This window comes from Suricata suricatta, chromosome 8 (assembly GCF_006229205.1).
Source record: "Suricata suricatta isolate VVHF042 chromosome 8, meerkat_22Aug2017_6uvM2_HiC, whole genome shotgun sequence".
NCBI classification, from domain to species: Eukaryota; Metazoa; Chordata; class Mammalia; order Carnivora; family Herpestidae; genus Suricata; species Suricata suricatta.
The window spans coordinates 1477052-1496085 of NC_043707.1; the positions used below are offsets into that span (position 1 = coordinate 1477052).

General features: G+C 61.8%; 4 protein-coding genes and 3 non-coding genes across 14 annotated transcripts; 3 read left to right on the plus strand and 4 right to left on the minus strand.

The window, feature by feature from the left end:
- Positions 1-97: 97 nt before the first annotated feature.
- RPS2 (ribosomal protein S2) lies at positions 98-2105 on the minus strand. Of its 2 annotated transcripts, XM_029950114.1 has the most exons (8): positions 2087-2105; positions 1749-1928; positions 1583-1672; positions 1279-1386; positions 874-1047; positions 629-788; positions 307-398; positions 137-217 (listed from the first exon to the last, which is right to left on the minus strand). In XM_029950114.1, exons 2-8 carry the CDS (start codon positions 1923-1925, stop codon positions 137-139), a joined length of 882 nt encoding a protein of 293 aa, XP_029805974.1. In that variant the 5' UTR covers positions 1926-1928; positions 2087-2105. The 2 variants fall into 2 exon arrangements, with proteins under 2 accessions (XP_029805973.1, XP_029805974.1); XM_029950113.1 differs by lacking the exon at positions 2087-2105 and having other exon boundaries at positions 98-217; positions 1749-1925.
- On the minus strand, positions 467-601 carry LOC115300576. Its single transcript, XR_003912740.1, has one exon. It is a non-coding gene; the product is annotated as a small nucleolar RNA SNORA64/SNORA10 family (small nucleolar RNA).
- Positions 1109-1243, minus strand: LOC115300575. Its single transcript, XR_003912739.1, has one exon. It is a non-coding gene; the product is annotated as a small nucleolar RNA SNORA64/SNORA10 family (small nucleolar RNA).
- Positions 2106-2221: 116 nt separating the features above from the next.
- RNF151 (ring finger protein 151) lies at positions 2222-5866 on the plus strand. The gene is made up of 5 exons (XM_029950115.1): positions 2222-2314; positions 2562-2918; positions 4336-4481; positions 4774-4870; positions 5331-5866. Exons 2-5 carry the CDS (start codon positions 2877-2879, stop codon positions 5787-5789), a joined length of 744 nt encoding a protein of 247 aa, XP_029805975.1. The 5' UTR covers positions 2222-2314; positions 2562-2876; the 3' UTR covers positions 5790-5866.
- LOC115300609 lies at positions 2360-2486 on the plus strand. The gene has a single exon (XR_003912770.1). It is a non-coding gene; the product is annotated as a small nucleolar RNA ACA64 (small nucleolar RNA).
- Positions 5867-7160: 1294 nt separating the features above from the next.
- On the plus strand, positions 7161-16480 carry TBL3 (transducin beta like 3). 2 transcript variants are annotated; one of them, XM_029950105.1, is made up of 23 exons: positions 7161-7255; positions 8614-8665; positions 8748-8843; positions 8930-8977; positions 9082-9223; positions 9296-9380; positions 9466-9636; positions 9730-9805; positions 9885-9978; positions 10063-10244; positions 10347-10488; positions 10581-10639; positions 10723-10826; positions 11495-11642; positions 11731-11961; positions 12035-12105; positions 12186-12342; positions 12414-12472; positions 12747-12850; positions 12955-13026; positions 13117-13275; positions 13357-13479; positions 16456-16480. In XM_029950105.1, the coding sequence occupies exons 1-22, from the start codon at positions 7215-7217 to the stop codon at positions 13464-13466; spliced, it is 2403 nt and encodes an 800-aa protein (XP_029805965.1). In that variant the 5' UTR covers positions 7161-7214; the 3' UTR covers positions 13467-13479; positions 16456-16480. The 2 variants fall into 2 exon arrangements, with proteins under 2 accessions (XP_029805965.1, XP_029805966.1); XM_029950106.1 differs by lacking the exon at positions 16456-16480 and having other exon boundaries at positions 13357-13483.
- NOXO1 (NADPH oxidase organizer 1) lies at positions 13609-15989 on the minus strand. 6 transcript variants are annotated; one of them, XM_029950107.1, is made up of 8 exons: positions 15682-15989; positions 15503-15607; positions 15256-15397; positions 14980-15157; positions 14663-14844; positions 14473-14577; positions 14111-14228; positions 13609-14030 (listed from the first exon to the last, which is right to left on the minus strand). In XM_029950107.1, the coding sequence occupies exons 1-8, from the start codon at positions 15745-15747 to the stop codon at positions 13718-13720; spliced, it is 1209 nt and encodes a 402-aa protein (XP_029805967.1). In that variant the 5' UTR covers positions 15748-15989; the 3' UTR covers positions 13609-13717. The 6 variants fall into 6 exon arrangements, with proteins under 6 accessions (XP_029805967.1, XP_029805968.1, XP_029805970.1 ...); XM_029950108.1 differs by having other exon boundaries at positions 15503-15583; positions 15682-15988; XM_029950110.1 differs by having other exon boundaries at positions 15256-15328; positions 15682-15988.
- Positions 16481-19034: the final 2554 nt, after the last annotated feature.

Below are 19034 nucleotides of genomic sequence, written 5' to 3' on the forward strand. Positions count from 1 at the left end.
AGAGTTGACCTACTTGTGAATTTTGATTCATTTCATCAGCTCCCTCTACCTTCAAATCCACCAGCTACTAAACTTGTAAGAGAAATAATAGACACTATTAACAAGCTTTAATTTGCTTTATTTTTCTGGCACAAAACTATGTGGTGGCCACAGCTGGAGCCTGGGTCCTCTGCACAGAGACTCTGGTGTGGGTCTTCACAAGATGGTCAGTGAATTCCTGGGAGAAACAGGAGACTTTAGTTGTAGCCAGAGGCCCCCCCCACCCCCGCACTAGCCCAGGCTCACAAGGGGGTAAGCAGGCAGTACCTGATAGGGAGACTTGGTGAACACCGTCTCTTTCCAAAGGTCAGGGGTGAGATAGCTGTAGGTCTTAGAAATGGCATCAAAAGTGGCCTTGGCTGGAAAGGGGAAAACACCAGGGGGGAGGGTTGGTGGACTGTGACACCACACCCCCAGTGCAGATAGAAACTGTCGCACTCCTAGGAACAGAGAGGCCACTTTGGGCCAGTCTGTCGTGCATTAGGAGGGCCTTTCTCTCTCTCTCTCTCTGAAAACACGCCAAGCACACACACACAGTATGATTAAGCGGAGCTGAGAGAGGCCACCGCCCACCTTGGGGACCACCTACCGAAGTTGCCAAGGGTGGCAGTGCAGCCCCGGGCTGAGGTGTAGCAGTCGTCGATACCAGCCATCATCAGTAGCTTCTTAGGTACAGGCGCTGAGACAATGCCAGTGCCTCTGGGGGCAGGGATGAGGCGCACCAGCACAGAGCCACAGCGCCCTGTCACCTGCGGGGGGGGGGGGTGCTTAGGAGATGGGCGGACAGAAGCCTGCGCCCCCGCAAGCCCCGTCACTCGCTACCCCCGAGCCTACCTTGCACGGTACAGTGTGGGGTTTGCCGATCTTGTTCCCCCAGTAGCCTCGCCTCACAGGGACGATGGAAAGCTTGGCCAGGATGATGGCCCCACGGATGGCGGTGGCTACCTCCTTGGAACACTTCACACCCAGACCAACGTGTCCGTTGTAATCTCCGATGGCAACAAATGCCTGCGAGAAGCCTGAAGTGACCGGCGGCCCACTGGCCCGCACATCAGTAACACCCCCCGGGACCTGTTGCGCCCCTCAAGGAAAAGAGTGGCCACCACCAGGCCGCTCTGAGGTCCCGAGGAGATCTTTTCTCTCTCTCCCCATTACGAAAGCCACACGTGGAACAACAAATGTGACTGTGCAGAGCTGAGAGAGCCTCATAAAGCCCCTGGGCAGAAACGGCTGGGATACCTTGAACCTGGTCCGCTGGCCAGCGCGGGTCTGCTTTTGCACAGGCATAATCTTCAAGACTTCATCCTTAAGAGATGCCCCCAGGAAGAAGTCAATGATCTCCGATTCCTACAAAACAAAATGTCAGAATAAAAACATTTATCGTGACCCAGAAGCCACCTCTGAGAACCTTCGCCAGGACTCCTGGAACTGGCCTCCAGTTGTCCCGCCACGAAGAGATGTCATCCCTGGAACCTAGCTCAAAGGGGACGCCCAAGGGCCACACCCACCCACCGCCCCGTCCGCGAAGGAACGCACAGGCTACCTTGATGGGCAGGGAGAAGAGATAGATCTCCTCCAGGGACTTGATCTTCATGTCCTTGACCAGACGGCCCAGCTTGGTCACAGGCATCCACTGGAGAGTAAAAACACCGGTGACTATGACCGGCCGCCGCCCACGGGCCCCTCTCTCACGCGGAGCCCTAACCTACCTCCTTGTCCTCGGCCTTGCCTCCACGAGCTCCGCGGCCCCGGCCCCGACCCCGGCCGCGGCCGCGGCCCCGACCCCGGATGCCGCTGCCGAAGCCTCCGCGGAAGCCGCCGCGGCCTCCCATTCCAGGGCCTCCGGGCCCTCCGGGCCCTCCCGCAGCACCGGCGTCATCCGCCATTTGCTAGAAAAGACGGAAACAAGCCCATCAGCGATGGCGCGGGGCGCCCGGAGCACGACTCTCTCCGCGGAAGGCCAATGCGCCGGCCGGAGCCCGGCCAGGCGCTCGCGGACTCCCGCCGCCCGAACCCCGTGGATCGCCAACCCCACAAAGACTCTCACGTGTTTTCCCGGAGAAGAAGAACAAGGCCGTGCGGGAGGGAGTATTTATTTCACGCCAAGTGCCGCGAGATCGCGGTTGCCCCGCCCCAGGCGCGAGCTCGCCCTGGGCCAATCAGACAGGCGTTGACGCGCTCCCAGTATTCCCCGCCCGCTCTGCGTGCGCCTGCGCCTGCGGCCCCACGGCACAAATGGGCCACGCTGCGACCGCCAGGTTCCCCTTCGCGGCAGGTAGGTCGGCTCTTCGGGTCCCGGGGTGGTAGCTGGGGGTACGGCGTTGGTTGAAAATCACCCGCGGCCTTGGTGGTGGCCGCGGGTGAGATTCGGCGCCTAGAGCCACCGGGGGCCTCAGCTCACCGCCCACTCGTAGGTGTGGGAAGGTGAAACCCAGGCCCCGACACGCGCCGCCACGCCGCCGCCGGGCCGCGCGCCACCGCGGTGCTCTGGCCTCTGATCGCCGACCCGTGCTTTCCCGTAGGTCGCCAGCGTCCCGACCCCAGTGCTCAGGCCGCTAGGACGGGGAGGGAGGGAAGCTCTGCTGTCCGCACTCAACGGAGCTGGTGGTCTGAGTCAACCGCGTGTGACGACCCTTGGCCCTCCAGCCGTCAGCCTGGGAGGTGCATCTGTGTGGAGGGGAGACGCTCTGGGGCACCTCCTCTTCGCGGCCAGCCCGACTCGTTGGATGCCACAGAGGGACACAGCGCAGCCCTCGGAGGTTGGCAGGTGACTCCTGAGTGTCATCCTGTAAGTGGCAGAGCCACGCTGGAAACATTGGCGTGCCGCTTCACACCCCATGCCTTCGCTAGGAGCAGATAAAGCACCTTCGAGCTGGACGGTGAGTTGGGCGGGGCCGCAAACCACCAGCAAGTGTGAGAATAAAGGGAAACATGTTTGAAGTACAGCGGCGGGGGGCGGGGGTGCCTAGAAGGGGGAGCCCTACGGCGCATGCATTACAGACCCCATCTGGGAAGGCTGCATGGGTCGCTCCTGCAACTCAAGCCAGTGAGAAACCATCATCACTTCGAACTGCTGCTTTTGTCCAGTAAACTTTGGTTCCAAAAAAATCTCTCCCAGCTTTTTTTTCCTCTACAAAATAAAGTTATTTTCCTGTATATGTTGGGTTTGCTTATGGTTTTGGTATACTTTGTGTGTCCTGAATTGCAGTTTTCTGTTATTCCTAAAGATTTCTCCTTTTCTAGTAAAATAACTGACCTTTATTTTTAAGGTTAACACGAGAGTGTGATCCCAGCTCAGGGGCTTGCAGTGGCCCTTGCTGCTCTCAGGAGGGGAATGGGGTCTAGGATTTGGTGGGCTCAGCACTCTGGTAGTGAACCTCCAGTTCTTTGGTCATGTGCCTCAGGCATAGGGTCATGCTGGTTTCCCAAGCTGAGGTTCGTTTTCCCATGTCTTTACGCCTAGGCCTGCGCAAACACAGCCTCCCTGTTCTGGAATGCTCTCCCACATACTACGCCCCCCGTTGCTGTGGTGCCACAGGTTGCATGGGAATCTGGTCCTTGTTTCCCTGATCTGTACTCTGGAGCTAGCCTTCGTAGATCCTAAGAGACCTGCTGGTGGGTCAATGGCAAAAGTCCTGGGCTCTTGGACACGTGGCCTGAGCAGCACTATTGCATTCCTGCTAAAGCCTCGGCAAAGTCCCAGAAGTTTGTTTGGTTCCCGGCCTAGTGCTGCCTGGGGACCAGCTGTCAGCCACTCCCAAGTTGGGCAGAGGTTCTGGGGACCTGCCCCAGGTCCACACTGCCAGCTCTCACCTATGAGCAAGGGCCAGGTGGCACCTTGGCCAAGGCTGTGATTGGCCTGAACTGGACAATGCCACTGTGATGTCGGCCCCCTCCTGCTGTGAAGTGGAGGCTGCTGAGCCCAGCGGGTCAGTAGAGCTGCCGACCAGACCCAGACGATGGTGAGCATGGGCCCCTTTGTCCCTGGCCCTTGAGTTCATTCCTAACGCAACAGCTGTCCAGAGCTGGACCCTGTTCCGTAGTGTGAACAGAGGGTTATGTGCTGCCAAAGGAGATTAGGAAACCAACGTTTCCAAGGGCTCCTGGCCCAGGGCCAGCTCCCGTGAGGGACTGGTAGATGTCTGGACCCTCACAGCTGCCCCCTCAGAATGGATGCCGACCTGGCCCTCCACTCAGGGCTCTCAATGGCTCACCTCCCCATCCTGGGGTTTCCCTTTGGGCATGTGGTCAGATCCTGGTCCCTGCCCGGCCCTGACGGTGGCCTGGCTTTTGCAGAGTGGCGGATATGATCTCAACCTCTTCACGAGCCCTCCCGACTGCAGCTTGCTGTGCTCCGTATGCCACGGCGTTCTCAAGAGGCCAGTGAGGTTGCAGTGCGGCCATATCTTCTGCAAGAAATGCATCCTCCGGTGGCTAGCCAGGTGCTCGTGGGCCCCCAAGAGGCCAGGAGGGCAGGGGCAAGGCTGGTGTCTGGAATAGAGAGGAAGGTCTGCCAAACAATGGGTTACAGTGGCCAGAAGAGTCAGCTACCAAATCTAGGACACAGAACCACGTGGGTCCCCGCACCCTGTGGTATCTGCAGCTCGTGGCCCCAGCCTCAAGCCGAGTTCCCCATGAACTTCCAGCTTGAGAAGGGAGCTCCCGGGAAGGCAGGTTGCTGCCACTCAGTCCCTTCCCACTCCCAACACTCCACCACCCCCCCATGCCTCCTAGACAAAAGACCTGTCCGTGCTGCAGGAAAGAAGTCAAAGGGAAAAAGGTGGTCCATGTAAATAAGCTCCGGAGGACCATTGACCGCTTGGAAATCAAGGTAGCCTCGAAGCACCCACTCCCAACACCCTTCTTGCTCCTGCCAGGGGAGGGAGAGAGCCAGCAGAGGGGTAAGGAGAATCCTATCAGAACTGAGGGTTTCTGTTCCAGCAGCACAGACTAAAGCCTCATGGTCCTGAGTTTGAGTCACATCTCTGCCACTTACTTGCTGTGTGACTTTAGGCAAGTTACCTAACTTTTCTGAGTCCCTGGGGCCTCAGCTGTAAAATGGAGATTATACAAGATGTTTAGAGAATGAAGTGCGCCGGCCACTACTGTCCAGCCCCCATCTTGTACAGAAGAGGTAACTGAGGTGAGGAGGGAGAAGAATGATGACATTAGGGCTTGAAGTCTCCCAGTTCAGGAATATGATGGACGGGAGATTCTGTGGAAGGTAGGCCTCTCCTGAACTGTCAGTGTCCAACCTGGCTGGGCTCACATGGTGCTACCCCCCACCCCAGTGCAGGAACGCAGAGGCTGGCTGCTTGGTGACGTGCCCCCTGGCCCATCGCAAGGGGCACCAGGACTCCTGCCCTTTCCAGCTGATGGCCTGTCCCAACGAGGGCTGCCCGGCACGGGTGCTGCGGGGGGCCCTGGCTGAGCACCGGCAGCACTGCCAACATGGGGCCCAGCAGCGCTGCCCGCTGGGCTGTGGGGCCACCCTGGGCCCGGGGGAGCGTGCCCAGCACAACTGCTACCAGGAGCTGCGGGAGGCCTGGAGCCAGCGGCAGGAGCGCAGCCAGAGCCTGGTGCTGGGCCTGCTGCGGCGCATGCGCAAGGTGCACCGTGCCACCAACTTGATCCGCAGGCAGCTGGCCCAGCTCGGGGACTTCCTGCAGGAGGACGAAGCGCTGATCGTGGGCACTCCTCAAGAGGCGGCCAGAGCCACCCTAGAAGGCAGCATTGGGGCCGAGGTGTGAGAGGCCCAGGGCCTAGGTACCTGTAATTAGAGGCGTAAATAAACCCGGAACCCAGGCCTGGTTCCCTCTGCCACCACTGTGCTTGCTGGCCTCACAACTTTATCCCGTTTGCCACCCTGCCCCCTTTCCAGGCACTGCTGCCTTTACCCCGCAGGGATTCGACGGCCTTTCTCCCCTGGACCTCCTCTGCCCGGAAGGCTCTTCTTGCTCTCCATTTGCCTGGTTTCTTTTTCCTTGGATGTCTCCTCACAGAAGTTTTTGCTGATCCTCTCCCAGGGAAGGGTATCTGCTTCCTAGCTTCTCAGCCAGTCACACAAACAGCTCAAAACGCTGAGCTCATAGTGAAAGTCAACTCCTCACAATGACTCAGGGGGAACCCGTCCCCCATTTGTGACCTCCTGCCCTTCCATTCTTCTCCCTACTAGTTCCCTGGAGCCAGAAGCACCGTCCCTCCCTCTGACAGCCACAGGGGTCCATGCTTACCAGCTTCAGCTCTGCCTCACATGACACCTTCTCCATGAACCCTCTCCCACCACCCCGTGTGAAAGTGCATCCACTGTGCATGCTGCTCCATCCAGGGCACGAATTCCTTGCCCTTCCTCTGCCCACCCCTCTCCCCTCTAGCACCTGAGCTACTTGAAAGCAGGGTTTGGTTGGGTTTTGTTCTCCTCTGGTGTCTCCAAATGTCTAGACCAGAGCTTTGCACATAGAATATGATCCATAAATATTTGAGACTCCGAAGTTATACGATCTATTCGTTTACCTGTGTTCCATCTCACACCAGACCATGAGCCCCGAGGCGGACCTGGTTGATCGCACTCGACTGGGCTGGTCCCCAAATCCCAGAATGCCTAGAGGGTAGGAGTCTTGGGATTACTTTAGTAAACATCTCCCTTTGAAAAGGGACTCTTTTTTTCACGTTTATTTTTGAGAGAGAGAGAGAGAGAGAGACACAGAGCGTGAGCGGGATAGGGTCAGAGAGAGAGGGAGACACAGAATCCGAAGCAGCTCCAGGCTCTGAGCTGTCAGCACAGAGTTTCGAAGCGGGGCTCGAACCCACGAACTGTGAGATCATGACCTGAGCTGAAGTCGGTCGCTTAACCGGCTGAGCCACCCAGGCGCCCCAAGGGACTCCCCTTTTAAAATTTCCGCTAAAAAGCAAACAGCGTGCAAACCCCGTAATTCTGCAATGCTCTCTGACGGTCACGGCCGCCTCCGTGCCGCTCTACACCCGCCCCCCCAGGCCAGAAACGCCTCCGCCTGCTTCCGCTTCATTCCGCGGCGGTCACTGCCCACAGTAAAGATGGCGCCGAGCGCACAGCGCTGGTGACGCCACAGTCGCGTGCCGTGACGTCACCAGCGGCGCGCCGGCAGTGAGAACGGGCGAGCCCGGTTCCCTCACGCGGCGGCGGCGGCGGCGGCGGCATGGCGGAGCCCGTGGCCGGAGTGGGCCGCTTCAAGGCCAAGTGAGCAGGGGCAATGCGGCTGCGGGTGCCGCCCAGGGAGGGAGCGAGGTCCCAGCGGGAAGAGCAAATGCGCCCGCCCTGGACCGGGCGCCCACTGGGGCCTAGGGAGAGCCTGAGGGTGGTGTGTGGAGTGGCCCGCCGGGGTCGTGGCGGCTGCGGCATTACAAAGTCGGGGAGCCCGCGTCGCTTATTAAATCAGGAGCTGGTTTGGGAGTTGCGGATGGAAAATTCTAAGGGAGGAAGGGTCGGGCTGAGCACAAGTCGAGGCTGGTCCTGGACGGCGTCGAGACGCCTCGACTCTCAGGTCGCTCGGACCCTGGGACAGGCGGCCTGGGGACTTTCACCAGTTGTCCCTCTTCAACAGGACAGGAGATGGGCGGGTCCGCTGTGGCCCTGGAGGCCCCTCATCCTGGGCTTATTCATTCCCCGTGATCCCTTGGTAAACATTCTGGTGAGCCAGACAGACCCCTATCCACACGATGGCAGATCGGTGTGATAGGATAAACATGTTAAGCAAATCGTTCCTATTGCTGGTAGTGACAAGCAACATCTGGTACCAAGAACATCTGTGTAGGATAGCCACCTGGGTTCAGGGGTTGGGGGACCCATTTCAGCTTGGTTGTCAGGCTTCCCCCCAGTGGTAGCCAGGCACCACTGAAATCCGGGCGGAGAGACCCAAGCCACATGCAGGGAACATACTGTGTGACACAGAAAAGGTCAGCAGAGGCTCCTCCACACAGGGTCTTGGAACTAGGTAAGGTGGTGACATAAACAGTTGTGTTCTGAAAGGCCTTTTCCGTAGCGGGGTGTGAGGCACAAGACAGGGGCCTGGGGAAGAGGCTGGAGCAGCCGTCCGGATGAGAGTGCAGTGGCCAGGACCAGCGGGGAGGCAGCAGAGGGGCGCGGGAACGGGATGGCATGAGCCTGCAGATGAAGGCTCCCTGGCGGGTGGGAGGAAGGGATCAGGGTTGGGGGAGGGGCAGGCTGGGCCTGAGAATGGAGCAGCGGTGGGGAGAGGGCAGGCGCTCCATGGCCAGCAGGGGGCCCCCAAGTCCCGGCCTCCTGGGCTTTGGGGAATCTGGGAAGCCTGGGCTGTCCTACTGTGTGAGGACCTGGTGTGAATGACCACCAGCTCTGGTGTCCCCGTCCTCTGGGACGGGGGGTACCAACACCCACCCCGCAGTGCTGCTGAGAGAAGATGACAGAAGAAGGGCCACCTCCAACCCCCCGCATCCCCACCTCTTCCTGGGAACTCCTCCAGGGCAGGGGCCTATTGGGAGAGCACCCAGCACAGGAGTAGGCACTGGGGACCAAGGGGTGGGTGGCTCACTCTCTCCTCCCCTGTCCTCCCCCTCTAGCTATGCTGTCGAGCGCAAGATCGAGCCTTTCTACAAGGGCGGGAAGGTGCAGGTACCAGCCCAGGGAGGGGCAGAGTGGTGGGGCAGGCAGGGGCTGCAGAGACCCCCCTTGGCTGAGACCCTTCTGTCACCAGCTGGACCAGCCTGGGCAGCATCTCTTCTGCACTTGTGGTACCAGAGTCAACATCCTGGACGTGGCCTCGGGGGCTGTGCTTCGGAGCTTGGAGCAGGTGAGGGTGGGGAGAGCGAGGGCAGGGGACCGGCATGGAGGGCAGCCTGTTCTCACAGTACCGTGTGTGCCAACGCTTGCCTCTAGGAGGACCAGGAGGATATCACTGCCTTTGATCTCAGCCCCGACGATGAGGTGTGTGGAGCAGGGTCAGGAGGCGGGCTCTAGGACCTCCGAACCAAACTTCGAGGACGGGTGGCCTGCCTCCGCGCTTGGAGCTGACCCACATCCTCCTCCAGGTGCTGGTGACAGCCAGCCGGGCGCTGCTTCTGGCTCAGTGGGCCTGGCGAGAGGGCAGCGTCACCCGGCTGTGGAAGGCGATACACACAGCCCCTGTGGCCACCATGGCCTTTGACCCCACCTCCACGCTGCTAGCCACAGGTAGGGCCGTGGCTGGGTGGCCGGGCCGGCTGGAGGGTGCAGCAGCCCCTCACTTCACACACGTTCCCCTAGGCGGCTGCGACGGGGCGGTGCGTGTCTGGGACGTCGTGCGGCACTACGGGACACACCACTTTCGGGGGTCGTCGGGGGTCGTCCAGTGAGTCGGGCCCAGCGGAGGGTGGGCGGGGCGTCAGGCCCAGCGCAGCGCAGCTCACCTGCCCCCCCCCCCCACGTGCCCGCAGCTTGGTGGCCTTCCACCCGGACCCCGAACGCCTGCTGCTCCTGTCCTCGGCTGCAGATGCCACCATCCGCGTGTGGTCGCTGCAGGACCAGTCGTGCCTGGCCACGATGACGGCACACTACAGCGCCGTCACCTCGCTGGCCTTTAGCGCGGACGGCCACACCATGCTGAGGTCAGCGGACTGCCCCCTGGGCCACGCGGGAAGGGGGTGCGGCAGCTGCCGCTCGAGAACTGAGGCGGCTCTCACCCCCGCCCCCCACCTCAGCTCAGGCCGCGACAAAATCTGCATCGTCTGGGACCTGCGGAGCCACCAAGCCACAAAGACCGTGCCGGTGTTTGAGGTGGGGGTTCCAGGGGACCAGGGCCGGGAAAGGGGGAGGGAGACGGTGGGTCGTGCCCCCCTGACCTGCTCGTCCTCAGAGCGTGGAGGCCGCTGTGCTGTTGCCAGAGGAGCCGAACCCGGAGCTGGGCGTGAAATCCAAGGGCCTGCACTTCCTGACAGCTGGGGACCAAGGTGTGTGCGTCCAGGCCGGGCTGGGCAGCGGGGGCTGGGGGAGGGCCGTGGACTTGAGTCTCAGCAGCGGCCGTCCCCACACAGGCCGGCTGCGCGTGTGGGAGGCCGCCTCCGGGCGCTGCGTGCACACCCAGCCGCAGCTGCCGGGCCCCAGGCAGGAGCTGACCCGCTGCGCCCTGGCCGCTCCCGCCGGCCTGCTGCTCAGCGTCACTGCCGACCACAACCTGCTGCTCTACGAGGCTCGCTCCCTGCAGCTGCGGAAACAGGTGAGCACCGCCCCAGCCGAGCCCGGGGCCCGGGGGTGCCGGCCCTCCGCTCACGCGGGCTCTGCCTGGTGTCCCTCCTGCCCCACCCTGCGCCGTCCCCAGTTCGCCGGCTACAGTGAGGAGGTGTTGGACGTCCGGTTTCTCGGGCCCGAGGACTCCCACGTGGTCGTGGCCTCCAACAGCCCCAGCCTGAAAGTGTTTGAGCTGCAGACGATGGCCTGCCAGATTCTCCACGGCCACACCGGTGAGCGGGCGGAGCTGGTGCCCCCGCGCTCGTCCTGGGCTCGGCGGCCCTCTACCGTCATCGACGGCCATTTTCTCCCTGCTTTCTCCCAGACATCGTCCTGGCCCTGGACGTGTTCCGGAAGGGGCGGCTCTTTGCCAGCTGTGCCAAGGTGAGGCATCTGGGGAGGGGGGGTGTGTGGGTCCCAGGTGGAGAGCCCAGCCCCGCCTCTGTCCTCACCCCTTCCGTTCCCAGGATCAGAGCATCTGTATCTGGAGAATGAACAAGGCTGGCAAGGTGACCTGTGTGGCTCAGGGCTCCGGGCACACGCACAGCGTGGGCACCATCTGCTGCTCCAGGTGGGCACCATCTGCTGCTCCAGGTAGTGGGTCAGGGCTGGGGTCCCTGGTGTTGCAGAACCCTGCTAATGGAGTTCCAGCTCGGGGAGACATGTCAGGGGATGGCTTTGGCCTTGAGCTTTGAGGCTCGGGACTAGCGATGCGCAGTGACATGCCAGGGCCCCCCTCCAGGAGCTATCGGAAGTGGTCTGGGGGCTGGGTGAACGAAAGGGGTGCTGCGGGGGCTCAGTCGGTTAAACGTCTGACCCTTGATTTCAGCTCAGGTCACCATCTCACAGTCCACAGGATTGAGCCTCGCAGTGTGGAGCCTTTTGGGATTTTCTCTCTATCTGCCCCACCCCTGCGCATGCTCTTTTAATTTATCTTTTTCCAAATAAATGTTTTAAAAAGTAGGAAGGGGAGGTAGTTTTCAGGACAGGAAGAATGACACTGAGCAAGGTCAGGTAGAGAAGACATTTTTCTGCTGGGTGGGGTTGGAGGGCTTGTGACCAGATCACCAGTTGTGGTGGAGCAACGGCAGGTGGTGGAGAGTGTGGGTAAGTGATCTCAGAGGCTGTCTGCATTCTGGAACAGACGCTCTGGTTGGGCCCATGGTCCTGTGACGCCCTGGGAGACTGGGCTGGCCGGGACTCAGCGGGTGTCTCCCCTTACCCCCAATCCGGCCCCAGACTGAAGGAGACCTTCCTGGTGACGGGCAGCCAGGACTGCACCGTGAAGCTGTGGCCTCTCCCCGGAACCCTGCTGTCCAAGGGCGCGTCCTCGGACAGCGGTCCTGTCCTTCTCCAGGCTCAGGCCACACAGCGATGCCATGACAAGGTGACAGCATGTGGCACATTGGGGCACGGGTACGGCAGGGTCCTTGCTTGGGACGGGGGTCTGAGTCGCCACCTGCTCCCATCCCCAGGACATCAACAGTGTGGCCATCGCCCCCAACGACAAGCTGCTGGCCACGGGCTCCCAGGACCGCACGGCCAAGCTCTGGGCTCTGCCGCAGTGCCAGCTGCTGGGTGTCTTTTCGGGCCACCGGCGCGGCCTCTGGTGTGTCCAGTTCTCGCCCATGGACCAGGTGTTGGCCACAGCGTCGGCCGATGGTACTGTCAAGCTCTGGGCGCTGCAGGACTTCAGCTGCCTCAAGGTGAGCGCCCCCCACTGCAGCCCCGGCCCCCCTCCCCGGTGTCGGCTCACGCCCTCCCCTCCCCGTCCTGCAGACGTTCGAGGGGCACGATGCCTCTGTGCTGAAGGTGGCCTTTGTGAGCCGTGGTACACAGCTGCTGTCCAGGTGAGGGGCTGGGGTGGGGGCTGGGATGAGCTGCGGGCTGGGCCCCAGTGCTGAGGCCCCCCCCCCAATCCCCACCCCAGCGGCTCTGATGGCCTCGTGAAGCTCTGGACCATCAAGAACAATGAGTGTGTGAAGACTCTGGACGCCCATGAGGACAAGGTCTGGGGGCTGCACTGCAGCCGGCTGGACGACCGCGCCCTCACGGGCGCCAGCGACTCCTGTGTCATCCTCTGGAAGGTATGTGGGTTGGGGAGGGGGGAGCGAGCGGCGTGCATGCCGGTGCCAGTCTGACCTCGCTCTGACCCCAGGATGTGACCGAGCTGGAGCAAGCCGAAGAGCAGGCCAAGCGGGAGGAGGAGGTGGTCAAGTAAGTCTAGGGGTCTCCGCCCAGCTCCCCGTCAGTGTCGCCCTGTGGCAGCCACGTCCCACGCGTCACGCCCCGGAGTAGGGTACACAGGCATCAGCTATGCTTACGGCATGGGGAAACTGAGGCTGGGAGCAGCAACTCAGCTCACCACCAGTGGGTGGGTGTTCCAGGCCGGGGTGCTGATCCTGAGTCAGCCCCCGGAGGGCTCTGCCTTCAGTCCCAGCCAGGTCCCCCAGTGACCCTGTTCTCTGGCCCCCCCACCCCCACCCCCCAGGCAGCAAGAACTGGACAACCTGCTCCATGAGAAACGGTACCTGCGGGCCCTGGGCTTGGCCATCTCCCTGGACCGGCCACACACAGTGCTGACTGTCATCCAGGGTCAGTGCTGCCTTGGGCCACACGGACGGCGGGTCTTGGGTCCATCTCGCGCCCCTTCCCTGGGACTCAGTCTCCCCTCTTCCCTCCTCCCATGCCCCCCACAGCCATCCGGAGGGACCCTGAGGCCTGCGAGAAGCTGGGAGCCACGGTGCTGCGGCTGCGGCGAGACCAGAAAGGTCAGGGCAGGCGGGCGGGCTGGGCGGTGGCCAGCAAGGTGGGCAGGGCAGCCAGCCGGCAGGCGGGTCTGACCGTGCTGTCACCCGCAGAGGCCTTGCTGCGCTTCTGTGTCACGTGGAACACCAACTCGAGGCACTGCCACGAGGCCCAGGCCGTGCTGGGCGAGCTCTTGCGTCGCGAGGCCCCGGAGGAGCTCCTGGCCTACCAGGGCCTGCAGGCCTCGCTTGAGGCCCTGCTGCCCTACACCGGTACGCGGGGGGCGCGGGGGGTCCTGGGGGGGCAGGGAGCGGCCTGGCCAGACCCCTTGACGCCCCTCCGCCCTCCTCCAGAGCGACATTTTCAGCGACTCAGCCGGACACTGCAGGCAGCCACCTTCCTGGACTTTCTGTGGCACAACATGAAACTGCCCTCCCTCCCCGTGGCCCCCTCAGCTCTCTGAAACATGCGCAAAGGTTACTTTTCTACCCTGATTCTCGGTGTCTGTTGTCTTGTCCCAGGTCCCAGCCGCGGCCAGCCTCACCCCTGTGCCCTGGCCTGGCTGAGACCCAAAGGCCCTGCCCCTAAGTACAGGCGGACGCGGCTGTGGATGGGTCAGGAGAGCTTTACTCAGGCAGTGGGGGAGGAGTTTCCAGGCCCTGCCTGCCAAGTGTCCCTCACAGGCTCCTCCCCCAGCCCTGAGGGTGGCCGGCGTCAGCCCTCTCCCGGGTCTGGGGCACTTGGCTTGTCCTCTGCGCACTTCCACACACCCTCAAGAGGGTCCTTGTGCACTAGTGCCCTGCGGGTGATGGTGCAGCAGCGACTCTGAATGGCATTCAGCGTGGGGCGGGCGGGCACCATAGGGGGAAGGGTCGTGGCCTGGGGGGCCTCAGAGGAACCTTGGGCCGCCCGCACCCTGACCTCCTCACGGTTGGCCTCGTGGTGGAGCCCCGATCTACTCAGGAGCACGCCCAGGCCCTCTGGTCGAAGCAGCACCGCCGGGAGAAGACCTGAGCGCCCGGCGAACCTGCGAGAGGGCGGGATTTGTGGGGGGCGGGGCGGGGGCGCGTCCTGTCAGGCCACGCCCACGGCCGGGCCCCCGCTCACCTGCAGAGCCACCAGCCACGATCGGAGGTCTCCAGCACGCGAACGCGTGCCCCCGCGGGCACGGTCAGTTCATCCTCGCGGCTGCTCTCATAGGCACGGGCAGCGCAGAACTGGAGCCCTGGAAGTGGGTGCTCGGGGTGACTTGCAAGGCCGCAGAGGCCGGGGTCCCCACTTAGCCATCTCCCACAGAATCAGCATCCTCTTGATACTGGGGACCACAAACCCTTTGGGGCTCCAGCTCATTGTGGGGACCAAGTACACGCTTTGGGGCTACTGCCACCTCCTAGTCGCCCCGTGTCCTCGCTCCTCCATCTTGCTCAGGTGTCCCCTGTGGTCAGGGCGGGGGGAGGGCCCTTGCGTACCACTGCTCCCTGGGGCCTGTTGCTCTTGGCCCTCGGCTGCCGCCTCTAGGTAGGGAGCAGGAAACCATGCTGTCTGCTGGTCTTCGTTTGCCACCAGCCACCAGCCTGTGGGCAAGAGGTGGGCGGAGAATCAGGTCCCGGAGCCCACTGGGGTCCTGGGGGCAGATGGGCGGGTCCTGCCCAGCCCCACCTGAGGGGTGTCGTAGCAGCACGTCTAGGGCCTCCTGGGCCCGTGCCTGGAAAGGCTGGCCCCGAGTGTCCTGGGTGCTGAAGGGCTGCAGGCAGCGCAGACTCTGAGCCTCCAGGCCGTGGATGGTGAGGCTGCCCGGCGGGCGGGTCAGGGGCTCCTCAGGGGCGGGCAGGATCACCAGACTGGGAAGGGCGGTGGGTGCAGGGGGCAGGCGAGAGGTCACCCCTCAGCGATCCTCGCGCCTTCCTCCTCCCCCAACCCCTTCCCCCAGCCTCCAGGTTCTCCCGCGGGCAGGGAGTTGGGGGCGAGTCAGGCACCTGCCAGGTGGCAGCGTGGGTTCCAGGTCCAGGGCTTGCGGCGCAAAGAAGCCGGTGAGCACCGGGCTCCGGGACACGCGCTCCGCCGCCGCCAGCAGCGCCCGCGAGTAGGTCTCCAGCAGCCGCAAGCGCGCCAGGCCGCGGCCCGTGCGTCCGCCGCGCACCCACAGCGAGGCGTCTGCGCGCACGACACGGACAGGCTGTGGGACCCCCTGTCCCGCGCTCCCTCCAAGGGCCGCGGGCGCCCGCCCCTCCCGGGACCCCTGCCGGCCTCACCGCGAAGCTTAGGGAGAACCCGGTCTGATCTCCGTAGCAGGCCCGCCTCTACCGGGAAGGTTCTCTTGAGGGTCTTCTGAGGGAGAAGGGGCGAATCGGTCTCTTGAGAGGCCACCGATTCCCTTGGAAGGGTGGGGGTCTCCTAGGATGGGGGTCGTGGGAGCTGCACGCCTTTGCAGGAACGCCCAGGCGGGGGTCATTGGTGGCTCTTGCGGCGTGGCAATCGGGGTACCCCAGCCTCACTCACATGGAGTGTCTTGAACTCCCCCCAGCTGCGGCGCACAAAGCTGTCGCTGTTGTCTGACCAGCCCACCGAGAAGGCAAATGTCTGTTGGGAGGAAAGTTGGAGGGGCTGGGCCAGGAATTCCCTCCTGCCTTGGGGCTGCAGGTTTCCCCCTCCTCCTCCTTCCCCTTCCCCCGTCATACCTGAAGCTGCTTGGTCTGCACTAGGGCCAGGGTGCATACCGACACGGGGTGCCGGGGGCTTGCCATCGCTGGTGCCTCAGGAGTCACCGACCTGGGCTTCTGGAGCTAGCCAAGGGTGGCCAAGGATCCCACTGCGACCTTGCTCACAGGGAAGTGGGGGGGGCTCGCCTTGCACCCGGAAGACTGATTGGAATTCCCCTGGGTCCTTGTAGCCCTGCCCTGCCCTGCCCTGCTGGGCTTAGGAGGGGGGAGAGTGAAGGGGAGGTTGGCGTGTGTGTGTGTGTGTGTGTGTGTGTGTGAGTGGGCTTAGGAGAGGGGAGAGTGAAGGGGAGGTTGGCGTGTGTGTGTGTGTGTGTGTGTGTGTGTGTGTGTGTGTGTGGGAGTGAGTGGGCTTAGGAGGGGGGAGAGTGAAGGGGAGGTTGGCGTGTGTGAGTGTGTGACTGTCGCCGGAAGCTCTCCGGCCTGAGTCTAGCCACAGATTAGAGGAGGAGGAAAAGGGCCATCAAAGCGCCGCCAGGACTGGCTTACCTCTCCGGCTCGCTGGCACCTGGGGTGCTGGCACTAGGGGGGGCCTCCTCCAGGGCGCGCTCCATGGCCTGTCTTTGAACTCACCCGGGAAGCTGAATGCTGTTGTAGTCAGGAAGCAACGACCCAGTGCTAAGGGCTTGGTAGAACCCATTTGGCCTAATATTCATATTGGGGGAAGCATCTCTCTCTCTCTCGTTTTAAATAAATTTTAACACCAGTTGTTTTTGTTTTGTTTTTTTTTTAAAGAGACAGCATGAGCAGAAGAGGGTCAGGGAGAGAAGGAGACACAGAATCTGAAGACAGACTCCAGGCTCTGAGCTAGCTGTCAGCACAGAGCCCGACGTGGGGCTCGAACCCACGAACCTAAGCCGAAGTTGGACACTCAACCGACTGAGCCCCCCAGGCGCCCAAGAGGAAATCATCTCTTAATGTTCCCAAATCACAGAGGGGGGAGAATTTGTATCAAATGAATAACTATGTCAGTTTTTCTGGATATGTTGGGGAGGTGGGCCTCACAAACCCAGAAAGTGGGAGTGACTTCAGGCAGGACAAAGAGGGTCCATCTCTGCAGGCACTGGCACCTGGGGGAGATCGTGACCAGGCTGGTTTTGAGAGCGGCCTTTGAATTTTTGATTTGTCACAATTCACTGCAAACACAGCCTCTGAAACCACAGGTGACTAGCTGAGGTGCAGAGAGAGCTTCGAGGCCGGCACGCCTCCGTCTCTGCCCTGCCTCCTGATAGCAAAGCCTTTGGGAGCTCCATCCAACCCTAGTACTTGGCCTTTCCTGCTCTTGGGGCCACCAGCTCCATGTTGGGACTCCTACCCAAGCTGTCCAGGGAGGGGTGAGCCTCCCCGGCATCCCTCCCAGAAACCACCCTGGCCTTGACAAAGGGCCTTTGTGTGTCTGTCCAAGCAGCGGCTCTCTTGAAGCCTCAAACCTTCCCTGGCCTTGGCCCAGGCGATGAACACCTGTGGACATAGGCCTGAATTGCAGGGTGCCTTCAGCTCAGCTGTCACACGCCCCCCCAAGCTGAGGGCCCAGCTGGCCTGGCAGGGGCCAGGGTGAGGCAGACTCTTCTCCCCTGGAAGACGGAAGAGAAAAGCTGGGCAAGAGTCAGTTTATTCACAGCCGGAGACCTGGAAGGCTGGTGAGAGCCCGGCTGGCAGCCCCTGCTTCACACGGCCAGCAACCCTCGCTCCTTCTACCCCTCTCCTCTAGCCCCTGCTCGCCTGCCCTCCCGTGCCCATGCTCCTCACCAGCTCCTGTGAAGTCCACTCTCCGGAGATATCTTTGCAAAACAGAAATGGAGGGTGATGAGGTTTTGGGGGGATGGGAGGAAGGTCTGGAGCGGACAGCCAGGAAAGAATTCTTAGACGTCTTCGGTGCAAAAAGGTGATTTGATTAAAGCACAAGGATAGGGCCCATGGGCAGGAAGAGCTGCACTATGGTGTGTGGGTGACCGTTTCATGGAGTCAGGGAGAGAGAGTTCCTAAAAGGATTTTCATATGCTAAAGATTCAGATTATTGGAGGCCTCGCTATGGTCAAACTAAGGTTGTTTCTTCCTCTAGTAATGCATGAACATTAAGACAGTAGGGAGTTCCTGGACTTCAGGCTACTGATAAGATTGCCCTTTTCTGGTAAACTGGTGGACACTTACCAGTTCGACCATTTGTTTTGTGTTTTGTTTTGTCTGGATGTCCAAGGGATATCATGTATCTCGCCTGGCGGCGGGGCTGTGCTAGCTTGTGCCGCGCCCCTCAGCCTGCCTTACGCGCCCCCATCAGGCGGCGACCGAGGGATCAGTCCATTGAGCGCCCACTCTTGATTTCCGCTCCAGTCATATTATCAGGATTGTAAGGTCGAGCAGCCCTTGAGGCTCCATACTGAGCAAGGGGCCCGCTTGGGAGTCTCTCCGCGCACCCCACCCCCTTGCTTTCTCTTTCTCAAATTAGAAGCAAACAAACACAGAAAGGGATCTGGTTGGGGTAGCCCTGCCCCAAATTGTCCAGCACCTTCCTATGGTCCTTAAAATAAATTCCCAGCTCCCTGGGCAACTGATGAGGTCCTCCTGTGCTCCTGCCTGCCTTTGGGTCGCTCCCCTCACCACCTTCCCCAGGTCCTGTCCCACTGACCTTTCTGCCCATGCAAGAGGCCAAGACCCTCTCACCTCCAGCCCTGGCCTTGGCTGCCCTCCTTAGACGATTCCTCATCCTTCAGGCCTGTGCCTAAGGGTCACCTCCTCAATGAGGCTTCTCTGACTCACCACGCCCGGTCATGGTCCCCACCATAATTTGTAAGTGAACATTGTTAGTGTGACTCCTTTTTTATTTGGTTTTTACTTTTCTTTCCCGTCTTGACCACTGGACAAGGAGCTGAGAAGGTCAGGGACGGATCTTGCGCCCATCCTGACTAGCGCCTAGACCAGTACTTGGAACAGACTAGGCGCTACACAAATATTTGCATGACGAACGGGAGTAGTAGAGAATCTGAGGCCACTCCCCAGGTGGAAATAACCTCTTCAGGCAAACTGCAGGATCGGGGCTACTCCGGGCCCGCGGGAGCCGAGAGCCGCGCGCGCCACCTTCAGTGCAAGCGCGGTCCCGCCCCGCGTTGCCAGGCGCCCGTTGTCATGACGCTCGTCGCCCAGGCGGATCCGCCGGACCCAGGTCCTAGCGCGCGCCGCACTCTGTGCGCTCACCGCACCGTCCCTCGTCGCCATGGCGCCGCGCGGCCCGCCGCGGGGCGCGCCCCAGCTGAGGGCACAGAGCCTGGCCGTGGGCACGCGGGGCAGTCAGAGCAGAGCGATGGGGGCGTCACGGG

Excerpts from the sequence above, each read along its gene's own strand:
- RPS2 (XM_029950113.1), bottom strand. The coding sequence starts at position 1,925 with ATGGCGGATGACGCCGGTGCTGCGGGAGGGCCCGGAGGGCCCGGAGGC. Across the intron at positions 1,048-1,278 it reads GCCAGCGGACCAGGTTCAAG|GCATTTGTTGCCATCGGAGA; the intron begins GTATCCCAGCCG and ends GGCTTCTCGCAG. Across the intron at positions 789-873 it reads CCCACACTGTACCGTGCAAG|GTGACAGGGCGCTGTGGCTC; the intron begins GTAGGCTCGGGG and ends CCCCCCCCGCAG.
- RNF151 (XM_029950115.1), top strand. The coding sequence starts at position 2,877 with ATGCCTTCGCTAGGAGCAGATAAAGCACCTTCGAGCTGGACG. Across the intron at positions 4,482-4,773 it reads ATCCTCCGGTGGCTAGCCAG|ACAAAAGACCTGTCCGTGCT; the intron begins GTGCTCGTGGGC and ends CATGCCTCCTAG. Across the intron at positions 4,871-5,330 it reads TTGACCGCTTGGAAATCAAG|TGCAGGAACGCAGAGGCTGG; the intron begins GTAGCCTCGAAG and ends CCCCCACCCCAG.
- TBL3 (XM_029950105.1), top strand. The coding sequence starts at position 7,215 with ATGGCGGAGCCCGTGGCCGGAGTGGGCCGCTTCAAGGCCAA. Across the intron at positions 8,978-9,081 it reads ATCTCAGCCCCGACGATGAG|GTGCTGGTGACAGCCAGCCG; the intron begins GTGTGTGGAGCA and ends ATCCTCCTCCAG. Across the intron at positions 9,381-9,465 it reads GGGTCGTCGGGGGTCGTCCA|CTTGGTGGCCTTCCACCCGG; the intron begins GTGAGTCGGGCC and ends ACGTGCCCGCAG.
- NOXO1 (XM_029950107.1), bottom strand. The coding sequence starts at position 15,747 with ATGGCAAGCCCCCGGCACCCCGTGTCGGTATGCACCCTGGCCCTAGTG. Across the intron at positions 15,158-15,255 it reads GGTTCTCCCTAAGCTTCGCG|ACGCCTCGCTGTGGGTGCGC; the intron begins GTGAGGCCGGCA and ends TCGTGCGCGCAG. Across the intron at positions 14,031-14,110 it reads CGTGGCTGGTGGCTCTGCAG|GTTCGCCGGGCGCTCAGGTC; the intron begins GTGAGCGGGGGC and ends GCCCTCTCGCAG.